The following is a 20,018-nucleotide window of genomic DNA, read 5'->3' as shown; positions in this document are numbered from 1 at the left end:
AGTAAGAACACAAAATAAACTAAAAACTATACCATATGAACCTAATTAAAAAAAAGAAACCTACCTTGCTCGGAATCCGAAAGTTCTCAGTAGGGCTAAGGTCATGGATGTTTTCTTGAGGACTTTTGGGGCCCTTGGAAAAAAAGAAATATATACACACACACACATTAGCATAACTACATATGGCATGGCTTAAAGTAAAAAAACAAAATATATTTTATTCAAACTAAAAAGACAAAATGTAAGTTTCAATCAACCAACCCAATGACTGACCCTGAACTAGCGCTGAAGGAGAAAAGGGAGAAAATATTATGGAAAAATAATTGAAGAGTGGGGTGGAACACAATACATTCTGATCAGGAAGTTCCAGAAACTGTCCAAACAAATGCTGGGGAGGGCAACTGTGGAAATTAGTTGGGCAGAGCGTAGTGCCAACAGCACCGGGTCATATCTAATATTTCCACAGAGTTCGATGGGAGTCATCGCCTTAGTAATCTCTAGACTGGATTACACCAGCAGCCTATAAGTAGGCCTTCCAGAAAGTTTGCTGAATCATTTACCAAGAGTGCAAAATGCAATAGCTAGACCCATATTAAGATTGGGAAGATGGGAACACAACCACTGGTTCTCTGAATGCACCACTGGCTCCCTATTAAACACAGAATTATATTCAAACACTCTATAATGTGCATTGTGTCTTCTACGGTAGGGGCCTATAATCCTCAGAAGGAATTCACACCTGTTTCGATCAAACAGCGGGGTAGTAGCAGTACCATACTACAAATAGAAATTCAAAGGAGGACCCTTATTTTCCATCCTTCCTTTATATGATATGATATATGGCATTTATAACGGAATAGGACAAAATGACTGAGGGCAAAAAGTCTGACCCCCAAAAGTCAGATCCCCCTTTTTCTGCAGATATATATGTGGGGGGGGGGTAAAGTTAATAAAAGTGTATAGGAGTAAGGTGGGGAGACTGTGGGGAGTCTCTCCCACATATATATTTGTGGAAAAATGAAAAGAAAAAAAATAAATAATCAGACTTTTGGTAGTTGGACTTTTGCATTTGGTCATTTCATGCAGATCCTTTATAACGCCCCTTTACACAAGTGTTTCAAGGCACGACGAGGCAAGGGAGGGGAAAGAGAGGGAAGACAGAGAAAGTGATTCTACTAGGCCAGGTGACATTGAGATCGCGCAAGTACAGTGGAGTGGCTAAGCGGAGGGGGCAGTGTAGTACATAGGATAACAGTAAAATAAGACAATAAATGATAAAAGTGCGGCCAGCTGGTGGCAAGTGCTAGTAGGGGCTGCAGGGATACAGAAACAGTCTCCGGGTGCAAGGGTTGCCAGGGGGGCAATGCAAGTGTGCAACTGGCGGGGAGGGTCCCTGGGCCCGAGATCACAGGGTAGCCAGGTAACCAGTACAGTTTCAGATTCATCCAGGAGATCAGCAGGGGAGAGGAGGAGAGAACGCAGAAGCAAAGAGGAAGGTCTTGAGGTGCTGCCGGAACCAGATACGGTTCTCCTCAAATTTCAGTGAGGCAGGGAGGCTGTTCCAGAGGGAAGCCCCAGCGGAAGAAAGAGATCTACCACTAACTCGCTGCTTGGAGAAGAGTTGGAGGTGGATGAGCGAAGAGCTCGAGAAGGAAGATATTTAGGAAGAGAAAGTTGATGGTATTGAGGCCCCGAAGTCCTTGTGGACAATGCAGAGAGTTTTGAACTTGATCTTCGCCGCCACTGGGAGCCAGTGCAGAAATTTCAGTCTTGGAGAGATATGATCCCTGGCTTGAGGCTAAGGACAAGTCTCGCAGTTTTGCATGAGTTGCAGAGGGCAGAGAGTAGAGGCAGGCAGATTTAGAAATAGGTTGTTGCAGTAGTCCAGCCTAGAGAGAACCAGAGCTCTGGAGACAGTGAGCTTCTGGGGGAAGGAGAGGAAAGGAAGAATACCTCTGAGGAGGTGCAGCTGATAGTGTGACTTCTTAGAGATGTCAGCGATATGAGGAGAGAAGGAAAGGGTAGAAGATGACCCTGAGGTTTTTAGCCGCACAGGTGGGAGCAGGAAGAGGGCCAAGAGAGCGCAGCCAGAGAGTGACAGGAAAGGAGGGAGCAGGTGTGCCGATGAGGAGAATCTCAGTCTTACTGGCATTAAGGCAAAAATCATTGGTGGCAGACCACTCCTGGATGGCAGACAGACAGTGCCAGAACACTATGCCTGACTCTGACAGTGGAAGACCAACGGGTAAAACCTGTCCAAGACCACAAAAGACAAAATTGGTACATATGTATACCCTTCAAAATCCAGACTAGCCCAGAAAAATGCCCTAACCATCATTGACTTGGGACTCACAATAGCACACTTAGTGTTCAATACTATAGGAATCAACACTAGTTGAACTTCTGGGCCTATAGTCTCTGTAGCATAAATGCTACCTATGCACGTAGTCTCTTAACACTGATATACAAACAGTGGGATGCCCTAATAGGCCAAACAGTTATGAAAACACTGCAGGAGAACTGACACTGTAGGACACCTTATATCAGAGGATATCCCTGCAGCAGATGTGGAATGCCTGCAGCGATGACTGAAATAAATACTTGATGCAGTGTGCGGTCGTGGGTCCCCGCTCATGGGTCGGGTTCCACGCAAGCAATTACGCAAGCCATACCAGCAATAGCAAGTATGGACAGCCTGGCATCAAGGAGAGAAGACAAACCACAAAAGCAGACAGGTCATGGACAGCACAGGAAGACAGCAGGAGCATAACAGCGTAGACCTGCCAAACTTTTCTAGTGCCTGGGAAGCTGCAGAAGCACAGCAGGAATGCCAAAAGAAGTAATTAAAAAAAAAGAATCGATGTAAAGAGTGAATGAGGAAGACCAATTAGAAAGGCACAAATAAGGAAACCAAGAGTTAGGGGCTATAAATGGTCCACAAGGAAAGTGGTAGGGAGAGCAGCAGCAGTAGACAAAGCAGGAGAAGCAGCCCAAAAAGGAGCAAGCCGCATGGAAAGGGAGAGAGAGACAGAGACCAGGGGAACTGCAGGAGACCCTTTGCCAATACCGAAGCTCCAGGGGAGTAAAGTTTGTGGGAGTCTCATCTCAACTCAGTAGGTTGTCCAATTGTTGAAGCTCAGAATGAGAGAAGGTCCTAGGAGCTTGACAAATTTTGCAACTTGACGTGAATACATATGGTTGCTGGTGGGAAAGGCACAATATCCCTTAATAGTGGGAACAGCAAGACTGATCAGGTGCCTATGAACCCAGATCAGGAACAAGTGGACCAGACATTATCCGCCTAGCTGGATTACAACTATCAAGCTGTGCTCTATACCCCTGAAAAGAGGAACTGGTCAAAGAAGCACCTGGGCAGTGTAGCTTTGAGACTGTAATATGAACAATGAACCATCTGGGGGATATAATCATGGGACTGTGAATTTGAGCCAAGATGCAGCTGGGCACTTCCTACTCGATACGCTTAGAGAACCTGGAGGTGACCAATAACCCCAAGTTAAAGATCCGTGAAACGTTATAGTTTAACTCAATCAGCGAAGGAAACACTTGGTTTATTTGGGAAGGTGGAACCCCTAGGTACCTTAGGCATTTCTGCACACCCTTCTCCCTTTTTATCTGGGAAAGCAAACTTAAGCCCTCAGGGGAGAGTACTCAATTTAAGCAGGAAGTGCGGGTGTGTGTTACTATGGACACCAACAGCCAATTAGCTGACCCATCCTGATACTGTTCGCTTAAAAAATGAAGGTAAAACAGTAATTCTTGTGTCACAAGTTTTGCCACAGCATATAATGCTGCAATTAAGAATGCCTCAAGACTGTACTGAATCGGGCTAGCCTCTCCAACTCATCGTCCTAAAAGACACAGTACATTAATCAATGGATCCCACGCACCCCTTGTGCTAAGACTAGACTGGGTTCAGAAATATCACAGCACAGACATTGTTGCAAACTATTCAGTCTGGGCAACTTATAACCCATATCAAACATAAAAAGGGAAAGGTCACTAACTGAAAACCTCTGAAGTTGATCTGGGTCAGGGTTCTGCAACTTTTGGCTCTCCAAATGTTTTGGACTATATTCCCATGCCACCTGGCTATTGACTATGCTGGTTGGGGAGGATGGGAGTTGCAGTCCAAAACATCTGTAGAGGGAAAGGTTGCAGACCCCTGATATAGATGCAACGAATATGCCCTAGGAACGAACTCATGGGAAATGTCACACCTGGGGGAGGGGGAGAGATGTTTCATACTTGTCAACCTTTACATTACAGGGTTCTTTTGAGCGCAAGCCTGGCATGAGAATTATCATACTTCACATACGTTTGATTAAATAAATGTTCACAAGTATGAGCTCCTAGTGGTGGCGCTAGAGAGCCCGGCCATGATGGCCACAATGCCCCCCCATAATTCCTACAAATCCTGATCTTTGGGTGCAACTGAACCGTGCACTGCTCACCAGGAGGACTGGGCCTAAATACTATGTCTACCCACGCAGAAAGCCTCTGAGGCTGACTGAAGACTGCACCCCAGTTGACTGGGAGGCCACGCAGGCTGATGAAGGAGTGGGAGGCGAGGCACAGGCGCGGTGTGATGCAGCCGAGCTGGTGTCGCAAAGGCTGCTGTAAAGCTGAAGTAGCTGGCCCTGCTGGATGTCAGCCCCTCGTGTGGTTACGCTCACCGTTGAGAGCTGGTCAGCATAACATCTGAGGCTGCAGTGGTCTGGCTCAGTGCTGCAGTGTGTAGTGCTGTGCCCTGGTACCTGGGACATGGGCTACAGCGGCTGCATGTTGGTGCGGAGGACACTCTCCGTCAGTTAAAGAGTGCAAACCACAATGTAGCAATTAAGCTGAGGAGGTTAGAAAGCTCATAGCTCGGCAGCGGGGGCCAGTGCAGGTGCGGGTCCTGATCAGACCGAGAGGCTGCTATAGTGCACTAAAGCTGGGTCACAGATCCTGAAGCAGCGGAGCACCCCCAGCGGCAAGGTGCTCGGCATATAGGGCCTGCGCCTGAGGGACAGGTGGACTGTACTGGCTTGTGTGGCCAGTTGACTGAGGCTGTGGGGTAGAGGTCCCAGTCCCCAGAATAATATAGACCTGAAGACAAGTGACTCTGCAGACAGATTTGGGCGAGGTGCCACCCGATCATGTGTTGTCCTTTAGGGTTATGGTTCAGTTCTGAAGGCCTGATCCTGGGCTGTGCCTACCTGCCATTGGATGGTGGGCATTCCTGTGACTTGGTGGATGCTGGATTCATCAGATCCCTGGTCAGTGGAGCCGACGTAGTGATGATTACACTACACTGGTCCATCTCCTCACTACGCACTTTGGGCAGCGCCAGTGCTTGAGCACCTGGAGGAATGAGGTAGAGGAGCTGTTTCGCTATGAGGCAGACAGGTGGGGCACTGGGGAAAGAACTGCAGATTCATAGAGCTGGACCTGAGCTGGAAGATGGGGAAGGGCCAGCAGAAATTGGAGTCTGGAGAATCAGTGACCTTGGGGCAATTTTTGTCGGCGATTCAGGATTCCGGTAGCTCTCTTGAGGGTAAGGTACAGACTGTCACGGTTGAACTCTCATTGGTGCAAGCGGACCTCAAGTAGATGGGCGACAGGGTCTCCGAAGCAGAAAGAAGAGTGGGAGACATAGAAGATGTGGTTGCATTGCTGAAATCCAGAATGGATGCACTGGCAACCACAACAAGGGCACTACAGGCTAGAGGGGGAGGATGCAGTGGGCCGGTCGCAGTGAAGAAATGTTAGGATTCTGGGGCAACAGAGGGGGAGTAGATTCCCAGTATGAAATTGTTCCTGGAGTGGGTATTCACTAGTGTCTTGAAAGTCAGGGGTCTCTCAAAGTGTTTCACCTTTGAGATGGCGCAAAGGGTGCTTGGAGGACAACCCCCGGTGGGGGCTCCGCCAAGGCCCATTGTGGCAATGTTACTGAACTATACAGACCGGGGAACACTTCTCCAGGATGCACACAGTACATTGGCTTATAAGGTGGGGGTATGTGCATATTGGTTTTCCCAGATTTCACCCAAGATATACCGGAACAGCGCAAGTCCTATGATGGTGTGAGGAGGAGGCTTTGTGAGCTTGTCTTGAGATACATGATGTTCTACCCTGCGAAGCTAGAAGTGTTGGTGGATGGACAATCGTATTTTTTTTTTTAACGGCCAGCTGAGTATGAGGGCAAAGCTAGATCTCAACATGGGAGGGGTCGGGGACCTGTGCCCAGAGAGGGGAGTGGCCCCTGCCGCATGAACAGTCCGGTAGGGGATGATGGTGCTGGAAGGGTGTGCGTGTTGGAGGATGGCACACTATAGCGGAGGGAGAAGCTGGGACCCCAGGGGTCTGCCCGAAGGCGAGAGTTGGATGAGATGGCTGGTGGCTTGCATGATTTGACATGGGAGGGGGGGAGAATGGCTGATGGAGCGGGCCACCGTAGTGTTCTGCCTTTGGCCCTGGTTTTACCCGTTGGTCGGGCGTGGGGTGGTGGGTGGTTTGGGTGGCTTGATTGGGATCTATCCCAGGTTGAGGGTTGTGGATGCAGGGTGAAGTTGGACGTGGTAGGTGCGGGAGGGGGGTTAGTATATATGTTTCTTTTGTGGGGAGCTTTAAGTTGGAGTCGCTGTTAGGATGCAGGAATGGCTCCCTTCTCCTAGTTCTTTATACAATGTTCAAAAACACCAGAGGGTATCTTTCTTCCCCTTGGATTCTTTACAGCTTTTCACAGTGCCAAGAGAATGACTCCCTTTCTCTTGGCTCTTTGTATAATGTTCAACAACACCAGAGGTTATTTCTCTCTTCCCCTGGTCTACCGCCAACTCTCTCTACAGCGTACAAGCTCAAAGTGAGGAGCTAAGTGTTTGGTTTGTCGAATGGTGGAGAATTCGGTTGGAGCAGCTCTTCCAAGTTTTTTCAGCATTGCCTGCAATTGTGTGTGGTCCCTTTAAGGAAAACCCTTTAAAACATCCAGACCATGCAAAGTGAGGAGCTAAGTGTTTGGTGTCTCAGAGGCTCCTGCTCTCGACTTCCGACATGGCTATCTACACTGAGGCCGTCATCGCCATTGGATTAACACTGCTCTCTCGGAGTTATTCCGAGGGCTCTTATAAGTGAGTATGGTCGAGAGAAATGGTGGAGAAATTGTGAATGTAATGAATCATTTGAGAAAAACTGTGCAGACTCATATTCATTCATTCATTCATTTATATATTTAGTGTGCTGGGGGGGTGTGGGAGTACGGGAGGTCTCTCTGAACTCTGAATTGACCACTGAACTCTAATGTGATCCACGGCAGAAAGAAAATATCCACTTAGATTTTGTCATTTAACTCTCGTAGCTATCGAAAGACCGAGTCTCGTTAGAGTTTGTAGAGCGGCTTCGGTCTACTGATTGCCCATTGATTGTCCATCTGGTGCAATTTCTTTTGGCAAGACTCCCGTTCGTTCCATTATACAAAATTACAGCTCTGGAGCATATAACGGCAACGGGCAATCAGCAGCCGATAACTGAATAACTGGTGTGCTGGTTCCAGCTCGTGCAGATTAGCATTGTGCAAGAAGCGGTGTATGGAACGCTCTACTGGAAGATAGAACGGTAGAAGGGTAAACAGCAATACTATAACATAATAATGAAAGAATCCCTGACGCACACATTTATTTTTGATTTTTAAGGGAAAGTGAAGTTGATTTCCATTGAACCTGTACTTAAGTTATAAAAGGAAATACAAAATAACCAAAACAAACGGACAATTACAGAAGGAAATTCCAAGCAGTTTGGTTCGGAGTTCAGAGGTCTGGCTACTGAATACTCGACTATTTGACTGCTACTGGTGGGAAGTCAAAGAAATATAACAAGAAAGGAAAAATTGAGAAAAGTAATAACACTGAAAGAGCTTAAAGATTGTGATAATTATGGCCCAAGTGTTTTGTTGGTGCTTTTTAAAAAAAAAAAAAAAATTGCCTATTCAGAATAATTGAAGCACTTTGAATATCGACAAAAGAGAGGCGACTGCGGGCCTTGTGCCTTTGAGGCTCTTTGAAGTAATATTAGCAGAGTTGGCTTATAAGTCAGATTGACTTCTCTGTATGCAAAGTGATTGTGGGCGGGAGAGCCATTGAGCTTTGCAGGAGAAGTGTCAGAAAAGAGTGCTTGTACCCCTTTAAGATGTTCTTTTTTTCTTTTTTTGCCCAGGAGAGGTGACTGCAGGCTAGGTGCCTTTGAGCCTCCCTCTTCAAGAAGTGGTGAAAACAAGGGAAACAGGCTGATTTGGATTATAAAGACCTGAATGTACCTGAGAAGTGGTCATAAGTCAAGCGACTCGGGGATAAGAAACCAACTGAGCAATCAAGATTAAAACAGAATATTAAATCACTAAGAATTCAATTGCTGTAAATTGTGAAATTCCTGAACCGAGAGAAATGGCTCATACACATAATATACAGGATAAGAGTTTAGAGCACATATCCCTAACCAGGCCCCCAGGGGTGGGTGAAAATGGGAGCGATCTTACACTTCCAGGAGCCAACTATAATATAAGGTCTGAGACTGTGTGAAGATAACCAAAATTAATAAATGGTGAATCTATTAGATAAGATTGTAACATGAACATCAAATTAGTCCATTGTTGTAGGGTCAGTAAAGATTCCAAGCCTGTTATAGATGGAGTCAAGTGCATTAGTGAGAGCATCAACACCAAAGAATCATTTAATTAAACTAGTGTTGAATAAATCATTTGAGTAAGCAATGTCTTCACATAAAGTGAGTACAACAATATCAAAGAAGCCCATAATAGAGAAGACAATGGATTTACTGGACAACATAACCAAAGTCAGCTTTTTACAGATGGAAATCACCCATATTTGAGAGATTGTAAAGGAAGTAAACAACACCAACCCAATAGTTAAAGAACATAAGTCTAAAGATTCTGTGCCATAAATGAGTCTATTGGGAGTGGTATCGGGATTAGAAACATTATGAAATGATCAGGCCTTCTTGTTGGAAAGACAGGACAGTATCACAACTACTACCGAAATAAGGTGAATAATTTGATAAGGTAGAATCCGTTCTAAATATGAACGAAGAGGAACATTTTTCATTTTTCTTTTTATATCTTTATTTATGAAATACAAACAAGTACATGTAAGATATAATACAGACCAATATCAACATCAAATACAATGTATCTTATCATATACATCCATTAAATACAACCATACCCCAAGAATAACAGTAAATTAATTTATAAACTGAAGTAAACAAACAATTATCGGAGTCATATAACTTATTCTAATAACATCAAATCCTTCTCAAAAGAGGTTTTCAAACTTCCTGACATATAAACAAGAGACAAGACATAGACAAACATCTACACACACATTAACTACTACAAATAAGACAAGTACTAGTGTGAGTAACCAATCACTTAGAACAATGGTTTATATATTCAATGTGACCTCGACACAAGGTGAAATTATTTAAACCAAAAAGAAGAATCAGAAATCCGCTCCGATACATACTAAGGATTTTGTGATTATTGATTTACAGTCAGCGGTGCCCACCCTGCACTATAAACTTATATATTCAATGTACCATTACCATATAGATCAATAAAAGATGTCCATAAAATCCAATACGCTTCTACTTTACCCTTTCTCTTAAGCATGACTAATTCAAAATCTGATAGCATTACCACATCATTAATCCAGTCCTCCACCGTTGGCTTCCTCCTTGTCTTCCAAACTTTCAACATCTGCTTCACTGCCATCACTAGGATTCTCTCTATCCAAGATCCAAATAAACGAGCTGTCAAACAGCGCCCAGTGTTTGCTAATAGTAAGACCTGTAACGGCCTTCTTGGGAACTTATTAGATCGGGTCATGTCCAATCTGTCAAGCACCTCACATCAGAAAGCTACCACTCTGAGACACGACCGAAACATTTGAAGCAATGTCCCCTTCTCCTTCCCACATCCCCAACATAAATCATCTGTTACTAAGCCTAAAGCACACATACGCTCAGGTGTCCAATATAGTCTTCCCAAAACTTTTTTTTTTTGATCAAAACATTTTTATTAAAATTTTCCACACATACATAAACATTACACATAACACTGTGCATTGCAGGGGAAGGAAGAAACAGAGGGTAAACCATAAGGGGGGGTCAAAACAAAATTGGGGAGGGGCCTCTGCCCCTTGGACCATCTAGTCTTTGATGAGGGAACACAGGACACAGTCCCCGTGCGCCAGGCCCGCCAGTCCATGGGCACCTTGCTCTTAACGCTCCCATTGCCAGTGACGCTGCTTCGGGGTTTTAGCCATCGTCTTCCCATCTCTGCCAGATTTTGCTCGCTTTCTGTGGGCATCCCCTTGCTGCGTATACCCTGCGCTCCATTGTTACACAGATGTCCACGTCCGTGATCCATTGATCATAACCAGGTGTTCATTCCGATCCCCATAGCTGCGCAATGTTCCTTCTCATTATCGCTGTAGTGGTTGACCAGAGCAGTTTCTCATGCCGGGTCAGGTCACATTCATCGGAGATCCTTAACAGGAGTTGCTTTGGTCCCCTTTGTATTGGCTTGCCCAAGATTCTGGACAGTTTGTCACAGCATTTCCGCCATAGTTGCTGTATTTCGCTGCATTCCCATATGATGTGGAAGAAGGTTCCTTCCTCGTGTCTACATTGTATGCATCGCGGGTCCGGGACCTTGCCCCACCGGAAGAGTGCCACTCTCGGATAGTAAATACGATGTAGGATCTTGCGTTGGACCAGTCGGAGCCTCGATGAAATGGTCGCCTCACGAGGGTACATCAAGGCTTCCATCCAGTCTTCCGATTGTAGAGGGCCAACGTCTCGCTCCCACCTGGCCCTCAAGCTGATGAGCTTGGGTGTAGCAAAGGATGTGATTGCATTATACATGGTTGAAGTGACTTTTCTTTTTATTTGGTCCTGGACTATGTTACGCTCCAGCAGGGTACATTTTAGCGTGTCGCTGATGATCTGTTGATGGGCGTGAAGTGCGTGTTTCAGTTGCATATAATGGTATCCTTCCGAGGATGGGAGGGCGAATTCCGAACGCAGTGTTTCAAAGGGGACCAATTTCTCCTCTTTTATTACGTCTCCTACTTTGGTGATGTCACGTTGGGCCCAGGCAGGCCATTTCGGCAGCTTCTGCAACTCGGGCAGAAGCCTGTTGTTCCACAATGGTTGGGGCAGCGTCAGTTTCGATTCCCAGCATACATGCCGGTGTGCTTCCGCCCAGATTCGTGTGATGTGCGTTTCCATGGTAGGAGCTGATGTGCCGGCCATGCCACAGTATAGAAGTTCCAGGGGTGTTATGCTGCTGTTGGTGTTAAACCTTCTGATATGCGGCAGGTTCCTTTCCCCATGCAGCATGTCATTCACCACCGCCATCTGGCTGGCCCAGTAGTAAGTTTGCAGCCTGGGCAGCCCGATACACCCCTCCCAGACAGATCTCTGAAGGGTGGAAAGAGCGATCCACGGGGGCCCTCCACTCCAAAGCAGTTTCCAGAGGATACGGTCTATTTTGAGGAATTCCTGGTGTGGGATATGCAGCGGTCCATTTTGCAGAACATACAAGAACTTGGGAAGGGTGATCATTTTGAATAGGGCAGCTCTGCCCATCAGTGTCAGTGGCAGGGAGTTCCAGTGGCGAGTGTCCTCAGCGAATCTTGCCACAACTGGTTGTAGGTTCAGAGCTGTGTAGTTTGTGAGGTGCTTCGTGATTTTCAACCCTAGGTATTTGAACTGATCAGTAACAATTTGGTAGGGGCAGTCTATGGGGCAAGTGGCAGCTACGCTTCCTATGGGAAATAGAATGGATTTTGACCAGTTCACGCGTAGGCCACTGAAGGCTCCGTATCTTTTCAGCATTTGGGTAACATTTTGGCAGAGGTTGCGTGGGTCTTTCAAGTAGATAAGCAAGTCATCCGCGTACATCCGCGTAGAGGGACACTCTATCCTCCCATGTTTCTGACCACCGGAAGCCCTCCCAGAGTGGGGTATTTCGTAAAAGGATGGCCAGTGGTTCGATGGCAAGTGCAAACATCATGGCCGACAGGGGACAACCTTGCCTCGTTCCTCTGCCCAATCTGAAGGGGTCTGATTGCCAGCCGTTGACCTTAGTTCTGGCTATTGGACATTCGTATAGTAGTTGCACCCAGCCGATAAAGTTTGCGCCAAAACCCATGTGCCTCATTATGTCCCAGATGGCCTCCCACCTCACTGAATCAAAAGCTTTTTCAAAGTCTATTGCCAACAAAGCCAGCGGACCCTGTATGCTGCCAGCTTTTTCTAGTGCTGAGTGCAACCTGTAAAGATTCATGTGTGTCGATCTCTCGGGCATGAAGCCGCATTGGTCAGGGTGGACCAGGGACGGGATGACTTGTTGTAGCCGGTTTGCCATGATCTTCGCAAGTATTTTGGTTTCGCTGTTTATAAGTGAAATGGGCCTGTAAGAGCTGCAGTGTTCAGAGGGTTTGTCCGGTTTGGGTAGTATTATTATTGTGGCTTCCCTAAGATCTGGGGAAAGGGTACTCTTGCATGTTGTTGGAACATTTGCAGTAGGTGTGGAGCAATCAAGTTGGTTCCCACTTTCCGCCACAGTTCAATCGGGAAGCCGTTTGGACCTGGGGACTTGCCAGCTTGGAGGCCGGACATGGCATTCGACACCTCATCCTCCGTTATGTCTCTTTCCAACAATTCCTGTTGTGTTATGCTCAAGGTGGGGAAGTTAATTTCCTCTATGATTGAGGTATTTGCGGGGGTGTTAGGTGACTTATACAGTTCAGCATAGTAATTTGCGAAGCACCTCGTGATGTCCTGATCTGCCACAAGTGGGGTTGTGCCCTCTGTCTGTAGCTGCTGGACATGGCCGCATCCCTGCTCCTTGCGTTCTAGCCACACTAGCATTTTCCCGGCTTTATCGCCCGTTTCATAAACTCTTGCACGCATTGTCGAATGTGCATGCCTGGCATTATCCAGTGCAGTGTTCTGGAGATGCTTTTGTGCCAGGAGCAGGGCTCGGTTTGTGACGGGCGTGTTCTGGGTTATGTGCGCTACCTCTGCTTGTTTCACCTGTTGTTCCGCTTCGTGTACCTTGAGTAGGTATTGTTTCCTCTGTGCGGTCGTCCATGAGATGAGTTCCCCCCTCAGTACTGCCTTGTAGGCCTCCCATAGTGACACTGGGTCTGATGCGGACTGTGTTCAGCTCAAAGTATGTCTGCGTTGTCTCTTGGAGCCTGACCACCAGGTCTGGATTGCCCAGGTAGTAATTATTCAGGCGCCAGCTGGGCGGGGGAGTCGGCCTGGATGTTGTGATTTGCATCACCAGTGGGGAGTGGTCGGAGATGCCTCTGGGGAGTAGGCATGCTTCATGTGCCCTGTGTAGGTCAGTTGCTGGGAGAAAGTAGTAGTCCAATCTGGAGAGCGAGGCGTGAGCCCCCCGAGTGGAAGGAGTATTCCCTGATATTAGGGTGGAGTTCTCTCCATACGTCACACAGGCCCATGGCGTTCGTGAATGTTGCAAGTTTGGTAGGCACGCTGGGGTTTCTATTTCGAAGGTGTGAGCAATCCCGGGATATGTCCATGACTTTGTTGAAGTCCCTTCCTATTATCATGATGTTAGAAGTTTCTGCGGTAATCAAGGGGAAAACGTCGGCGAGTAGCGGTGACAATAAAGTAAGCGGTGCGTAAATTGCTAGCAGTGTGACAGAGTGCTCCGAGAGTTTGCCAGCCACATATACGTATCTTCCTCCAGTGTCCTGGGTTACTGTGTTCAGGTGGAAAGGGAGATTCCTGTGTATCAGTACCATGACCCCCCTTGAGCCCATTGTGAAGCCTGCGTGGACTGCGAGTCTATAATTTGTGCGTCTGAATAGGTAGCATTCTGTGCCTGCAAGCTGTGTTTCGGACAGGAAAGCAATGTCCGGTGCGTGCCTGTTCAGGTATTGCCCCAGTAATCGCCGTTTGATTGCATTGCCAAGGCCAATGACGTTCCAGGTCATAAATTTCAGTGTTCTGGTTGTGTTTGTATTACGTGATACCATATCTATCCGTGGCTAATGGAGTGTGTGCTGCTGATGAAGACGCCAGGTACCCGGCAACCACGCGCCTCCGTGTTATAACCCTCTTATGTGATTTTAGTGTGTTATGTGCTAGACTGGTCCTTCCCCTAACTAAACTCAACAAACCCAACCCCACCCTCCCTATACTTCTCCCAACTAGAAGCATCGGTCGCCCGAACCTTAACACTACCCGCTGTCAACTGGACAGCTTACATAAGACAATCGCAGCCTAAGGCTCAGGTGGTCCCCCTACAAACTATGACTGGGGGTGGGGGGAGGTGACACCTTTAGCGCTTAACTCGAAACTTACTAGCCGAAGGGGGGGCCCTACAAAGCACGTATGCGAGACGTTCCTGCAACCACCACATTCAAGTGTGTGTTACCTTAAGATGGGTATTGCGGTATGTCGCATAAGGTGCCATATTACAGTTCGAGCTTACTGTTGAGTACCGGGGCACTGGATAGAGATTTAGGTGTGGGTCAGCCACCTATGTCTTCCGATGGGTCTTGTGCTGGCGGCTGACGGGGTTCGCGCTGTTGGGCAGGCGGGGACACGCGGTTCCTTCCCCCTCTGCCGCACGAAGACGACCAGTCGCCCTCTATATGCTGTTCAGCCCAGCGCCATGCTTCTTTGGGGTCATTAAAGTGGACCGTGGTTCCCTTGTGGTAGATCTTTAATTGCACGGGAAAGAGCAGCCCATACTTCACTCCCATTGATTGTAGTTGCTTCTTGAGGTGGTCAAAGGATTGTCTTGCCCTCTGCACTTCCCTAGTGTAGTCAGGGAAAAGGCGATCCTGGAGCCATTAAAGATAATCGTGCCCTTGGCGCGTGCATGTTGCAGTAATGCATCTCGGTCCCTGAAGTTTAGAAATTTTGCAATTACTTTGCGCGGGGGAGCCCCAGGCGTTGGTCTGCCGTTGGGCACTCTGTGCGCTCGCTCTATAGAGAAGAACTTGGAGAATGAGTCCGGATCGAACAGGTCAGCGAGCAGCTGCTCCAAAAACAGTTCCATGCAGGCGCCTTCTGCTTTCTCGGGGATACCAAGTATTCGCACATTATTGCATCTAGATCTCCCCTCTCCATCTTCAATTCTATCCTCCAGTACCTTGAGTTTGGACGTGACAATCTGGAATTGTTGTCTCATGTTGCGAATCCCATCTTCTGTGTTCGAGATGCGTTGTTCGGCCTCTCCCGTGTGTGCCGTTAGCTTTTGGAGGTCATGTCTGAGCAGGGACACTTCCATGCTTATTCCGTCCATTTTCTGCTCCATGGACGTGTGGGATTCCGCTATTGCGGTCATTATGTCTTTGAGGGAGATCGTATTGTCTGTCTCCACATCCTCCGAGGACAACGAGTGGAGGTCGGGAGCATGTGGAGGAGGAATTGTGTATTGGTCCATGCTGCTTTGCGTGGGCAGTCTTCTAGATCTGTTTTTCCCCATGTTTCTTACTGCACCTGGTGGGTCTGGATTTTGCGCGGAAATCGCTGTGCAGCAACCGGACTGCGAACTGAGCTGTTGCCTCTGAGTAGCGTACTGGCCTGCTCCGGCATCGGGACTGGTCATGGATTGCCCGCCCAATCCGGCCCCAGTAATTTCCACCACTTCGGTCCCGGGGGCCACGCACCGTTGCTATCTGCGGGGTGGAGGAGCGTGTAATGGCCGCCTCACAGCCTGGCGAGTCCGCTTTGCGCCTTTACCCCCTTCCCCTGGCGGATTGTTGGCCAGTTGCAAGTGGTGGGGCTGCGGGACTGCTACTCACGTCTGCTCTCTAGTGCCGCTCGCCTGTTTCTGAGATGTAGCTTCTTCTCGGGGTGCCCTCGCCATCGCCACAGGCGGTGCGGTTGTTGGTCTTGTGTAATGTAGCTCTCCTGGAATCCTCGAGCAGGCCTCAGGGCCCCGTGCTCTTGGCGGTGAGTGTGCTGTTGTGCTTAGGGCCCTTGCTGCGAGTGGGCTCCCGCAGTCCGGTGCCACCCCAGCCCCAGTTACCCCCCACCAGTGGGGGAGCGTCGGATTCACAGCTTTCTGGTAGGCTGCAAGGCGGTGTGGCGCACTGTTCTTGGGGGGTGCCGTCAGTATCCTTTGCGCTGGTGTGCTTGCTGCTGTGCTTTGGGACTCTGCCCCGGCCAGCCCCCGGCACCTCTATTTCCGCTCGTCGCTGACCCTCCTGGCCTGTGGTTGAGCGAGTGCAGCCGACCGCTCGCGTTCACTCATCCGCCGGCCCGCTCACTACGATGCCAGGCTCGCACCCCACTTCCACCGGCGTGGGCCGCGTATCAAGGCTGCCTCGGCTCGGGGTGTCTTCCCCAGCGGAGGTGCACAGGATTGTAGTTCTTCCGACAGGCTGGTCAGTTGTTGCTTACAAGTCGGAGCTTCGCCTGCCCTTGATGTCGACAGCGGGCAGGCGGCAAGCCGAGTCCCCCTGCCGTACAGCTCTGCTCAGGCACAGAGTTAGCGCTTGCCCCCGGCGGCCAACTTGAAGTCAGGCCGGTTGGCGCCCGCTCGGATTTCTTCTCGCCCGTAGCTCTGTGACACAGCCGCGGTTTCAGCTGCTTTCCGGCTCACTTTAGCCCGGGGGAGTGTTTGTGCCTCTATAGCATGCAGGAATCAGGCAATTTAATCAGGATGTGTTTGGCGGTCGCGGGAGCCGGAGAGACTCACAACTTTCCCATCGCACTGCTGGCCACGCCCCCTTCCCAAAACTTTTTGATGGATAGTTCGTAGCTTGAGATCCATTTTGCTACTGTGTCCAGTTCGCCATACATACTCCCAAACTGCATCAGTAATAGCACAACCCAAATCTGACTCCCATTTCCGTTTCAGAATATTCCAGGATTCTAGTACTGAATCATTTTCTGGCATGAGTTTAAAAAACGTAGAGAAATTTCGTGGCAATAGAGAAAATATGGTCCATCCTGCTGCTTCTTACTCTTCCGAGTTGGACAACATACCAAATCCCTGCCTAAAAGAGATTCTAGCTCTTTATATCTACTATATTCCTTCCCACCCAATTGGAACAACAATTTAAGCTCCTAAAAGGACATCAATTGTCCATCTCACATCAAATCCCCTAATGACAATATCCCCTTTGAAATCCAACTTCACCAACACACTGTCTTGTTATCAATTTGTAATACAGGGTTATGCCAAATAGACGATTTATGGTTCAGAAACACATTCCCTTTAAAACTAAGCAGCCACCATAACATTATATTTTTAGTAACTTTAATAGTTGATAATTTAACAGACCCCCTGGGTAATTTCCCCCATAGAAAACACATTTTCCAATTGAAATTGCAACAAAGCATCTCTCTCAATTGTTAACCATATTGGTTCCTGCTCCATCTCTGTTGTCAAATATAGAGCCGCCTTCTTTAAGATAAATCCCCTATAATATTTTTCCGGATTCGGATATCCAAAACCCCCTTCTTTAGTATCCAGTTCTAAAATATACTTTGGAAGCTTAGGAGCTTTTTTCTCACCCCAGAAAAATCTTGGAAAACCTGATCAATAGCCTTAAGTAACTTCTTTGAGAATGTAAGGGGTATTGACTGTATAATATATAAAACCTTTGCCAGAAGTGACATCTTGATCGTATTAATCCTTGCCCATATCCCTAAAATCTAATCTTGAACATTTCCTAACATCTCTCCTTAATGTTTCTGCCGTTTTGGACACTATAGGAAAAATGTTCGCCTCTTTTCTGCGTCAAAGGTTAGCGCCATGGTCTGTGTCTGAACACATTTTTGACATCAGACAAACTGGATTTACCAGAGGTGTTAGTGTGGAAGTCAACTTATTAGTATTAAATATACTAAAACTCGAAACCCTCAAAGAAAGACACATCTTTACCTAGCCTTTATTGACCTGCGAGGAGCCTTTGATAGTATCAATCGTGGCAAACTGTGGCAAAAATTGAACAACTGGAATTGTCCTCAGAATCTAGTTGAACCTATAACAGCCTTGAACTCGCAAACCGTTGTTCGTATCAGACAGAACAACCAAGGCGTCTTATCCAGGAAAATACCCACGAGTAAAGGCGTAAAACAAGGGTGTCCGTTGGCAGCTGAACTTTTTAAATTGTTCATTTCCGATCTACCAGAGTTTCGAAGAAATGTTCAATGTTTTCCGCCAAAACTAAACCACAACGAAATCGGATGCATTGTTTACGCCGATGACGTGGTCCTTTTGAATCGTCCTTTTGGATAGTACCCAAATAGGACTCCAAGGGCAGTTAGCAAACTTGCAAGAGTATTTGAACATCAACGATTTGGCCTTGAACATCGAAAAGACAAAGATCGTCATCATTGGTCAACAAGAATCCCGAAAGCAGAACGTTTTTAACGTGGAGAAACTTGGTGTTGTCAACTAAATTAGATACCTGGGGATTACTTTCAATAAGTCTCTACATGAACACCACTGGAAACAAGAAATGGAAAACCGAATGATTCAATTCGCTATCCAAGCTCAACTGCTGAACAAAAATTACGGCAAATTTACTCTCGCACCGGTTCTAACTTTCTACGCTCTAAAGGTTGTTCCAGCAATCATCTTTGGGTCAGAATCTGGGTGGAACATCGACATCTTGTTCTGGCAGAAGGTAGAAGGGATTTTTTGGCGGCGTGTCCTGAGGCTGCCCTCATACATATCGATGATCCACATAAGATACGAATTGTCACTAAACTCATTACACACTTGTGTAATGTGGAAATCGCTAATGGCATTGCGCAAGATGAGTTTGACCCCTGCGGTTCCAGCATTTCAAATTTTTCGTCCGAGCACAGGACAGGGAACATTGAAGCTCCTAGAAGAGTGGAAGCAGAAAATTATTTCAACTCTGGCCGCCGCCTAATTAAATTTAAATGACCTGATCATGCGCCCACAAGTCACAAAAAAGAATTTCGAACTTTGGTGCTGGATCCTGAACAACGACCATCGGCAACGAATGTCGACCACTCTCGACTCAGGAATTGGAGCTCACAAGTTAAATGTCCCAAGCTTGTATTTAACAAACTGCCCTTCCCGTCACCATTGTGATCAATTTCTGCGATTTCGCCTAAATGCTTTAAAAACAAAAGAGATGTTGTGGCGGTGACAAATTAGCGAAGGAAACGATAATCTGTGTCGTTTCTGCAACAGCGAAATTGAAACATCAGAACATCTCCTCACCGAGTGTAAGCAGATTGTATTAAAACGGACGCAGCACTTAGGTGAGTTCATTCCTGCTGCCGCCACCAATCGAGACTGGTGGGCCTATGCTAGCGCTGGCGCTGTAGTAGACTTCATAGACTCATTAAGGCTAGACGAACAAGTGTCGATTGTCTAAAGACCGTGCCCACGTGGCTTGGTATTTTCTTTTATATAATCAACTGTATACGAAATTCTGAGAGTAATGGAGATGCAAGTTGTAACAAAAGCTTGAAGCCCCACATTGGGTCTTATCAGGCTGAGGCTTCAAAAAAAAAAAAATCTCCACTCCTAACGGCCATCGAAAGTGGGAACATCTCTGTTTTTTCCCAGTTAATTTCATAACCTGAAAACTTACCCACTTTTTCAAGCATGTCCTTAAGAACAACACTACCCCCCTCAGGATCCAAGAGTACCACTACCATATCATCAGCGTACGAGAGCACTTTCACTTCTCTTGCCCCATATTTTAGCCTACAAATCCTCTGCTCATTCCTTAACAAAACAACCAAGGGTTCCAAGGCAATGTTAAATAAAAAAGGTGATAGGGGACAGCCCTGTCTCGCACCTCTAGTAATACCAAAAGCATCCGATAATTCACCATAAACCCAAACACGCGCCTTAGCGGAACTCTGAAGACACTGAACCATTCCCCTAAATCTATCACCAAACCCCAATCTCTTCATTGTAAATTCCAGGAAATCCCAGCTAACTCTGTCAAATGCGT

The 20,018-nt window shown here is 47.2% G+C and overlaps 1 protein-coding gene across 2 annotated transcripts in view; it reads right to left on the bottom strand.

Annotated features, from left to right (window-relative positions):
- Positions 1 to 20,018, bottom strand: part of VPS50 (VPS50 subunit of EARP/GARPII complex) — a 2,190,829-nt gene that overhangs the window by 2,135,029 nt on the left and 35,782 nt on the right. Inside the window, exon 2 of one of the 2 annotated variants that reach the window (XM_069648466.1) lies at positions 65 to 133. The exons of the other annotated variant lie outside the window; for it this stretch is intronic. Within the exon in view, the coding sequence (XP_069504567.1) occupies positions 65 to 133 (69 nt within the window). The remainder of the gene's footprint in view (positions 1 to 64; positions 134 to 20,018) is intronic. 2 annotated transcript variants of the gene reach the window in all.

Source organism: Ambystoma mexicanum, chromosome 2q (assembly GCF_040938575.1).
Source record: "Ambystoma mexicanum isolate Mex_15411 chromosome 2q, UKY_AmexF1_1, whole genome shotgun sequence".
Lineage (NCBI taxonomy): Eukaryota > Metazoa > Chordata > Amphibia > Caudata > Ambystomatidae > Ambystoma > Ambystoma mexicanum.
The sequence above is the reverse complement of the archived record's forward strand: the minus strand, read 5'-3'. Positions and strand labels throughout refer to the sequence as shown.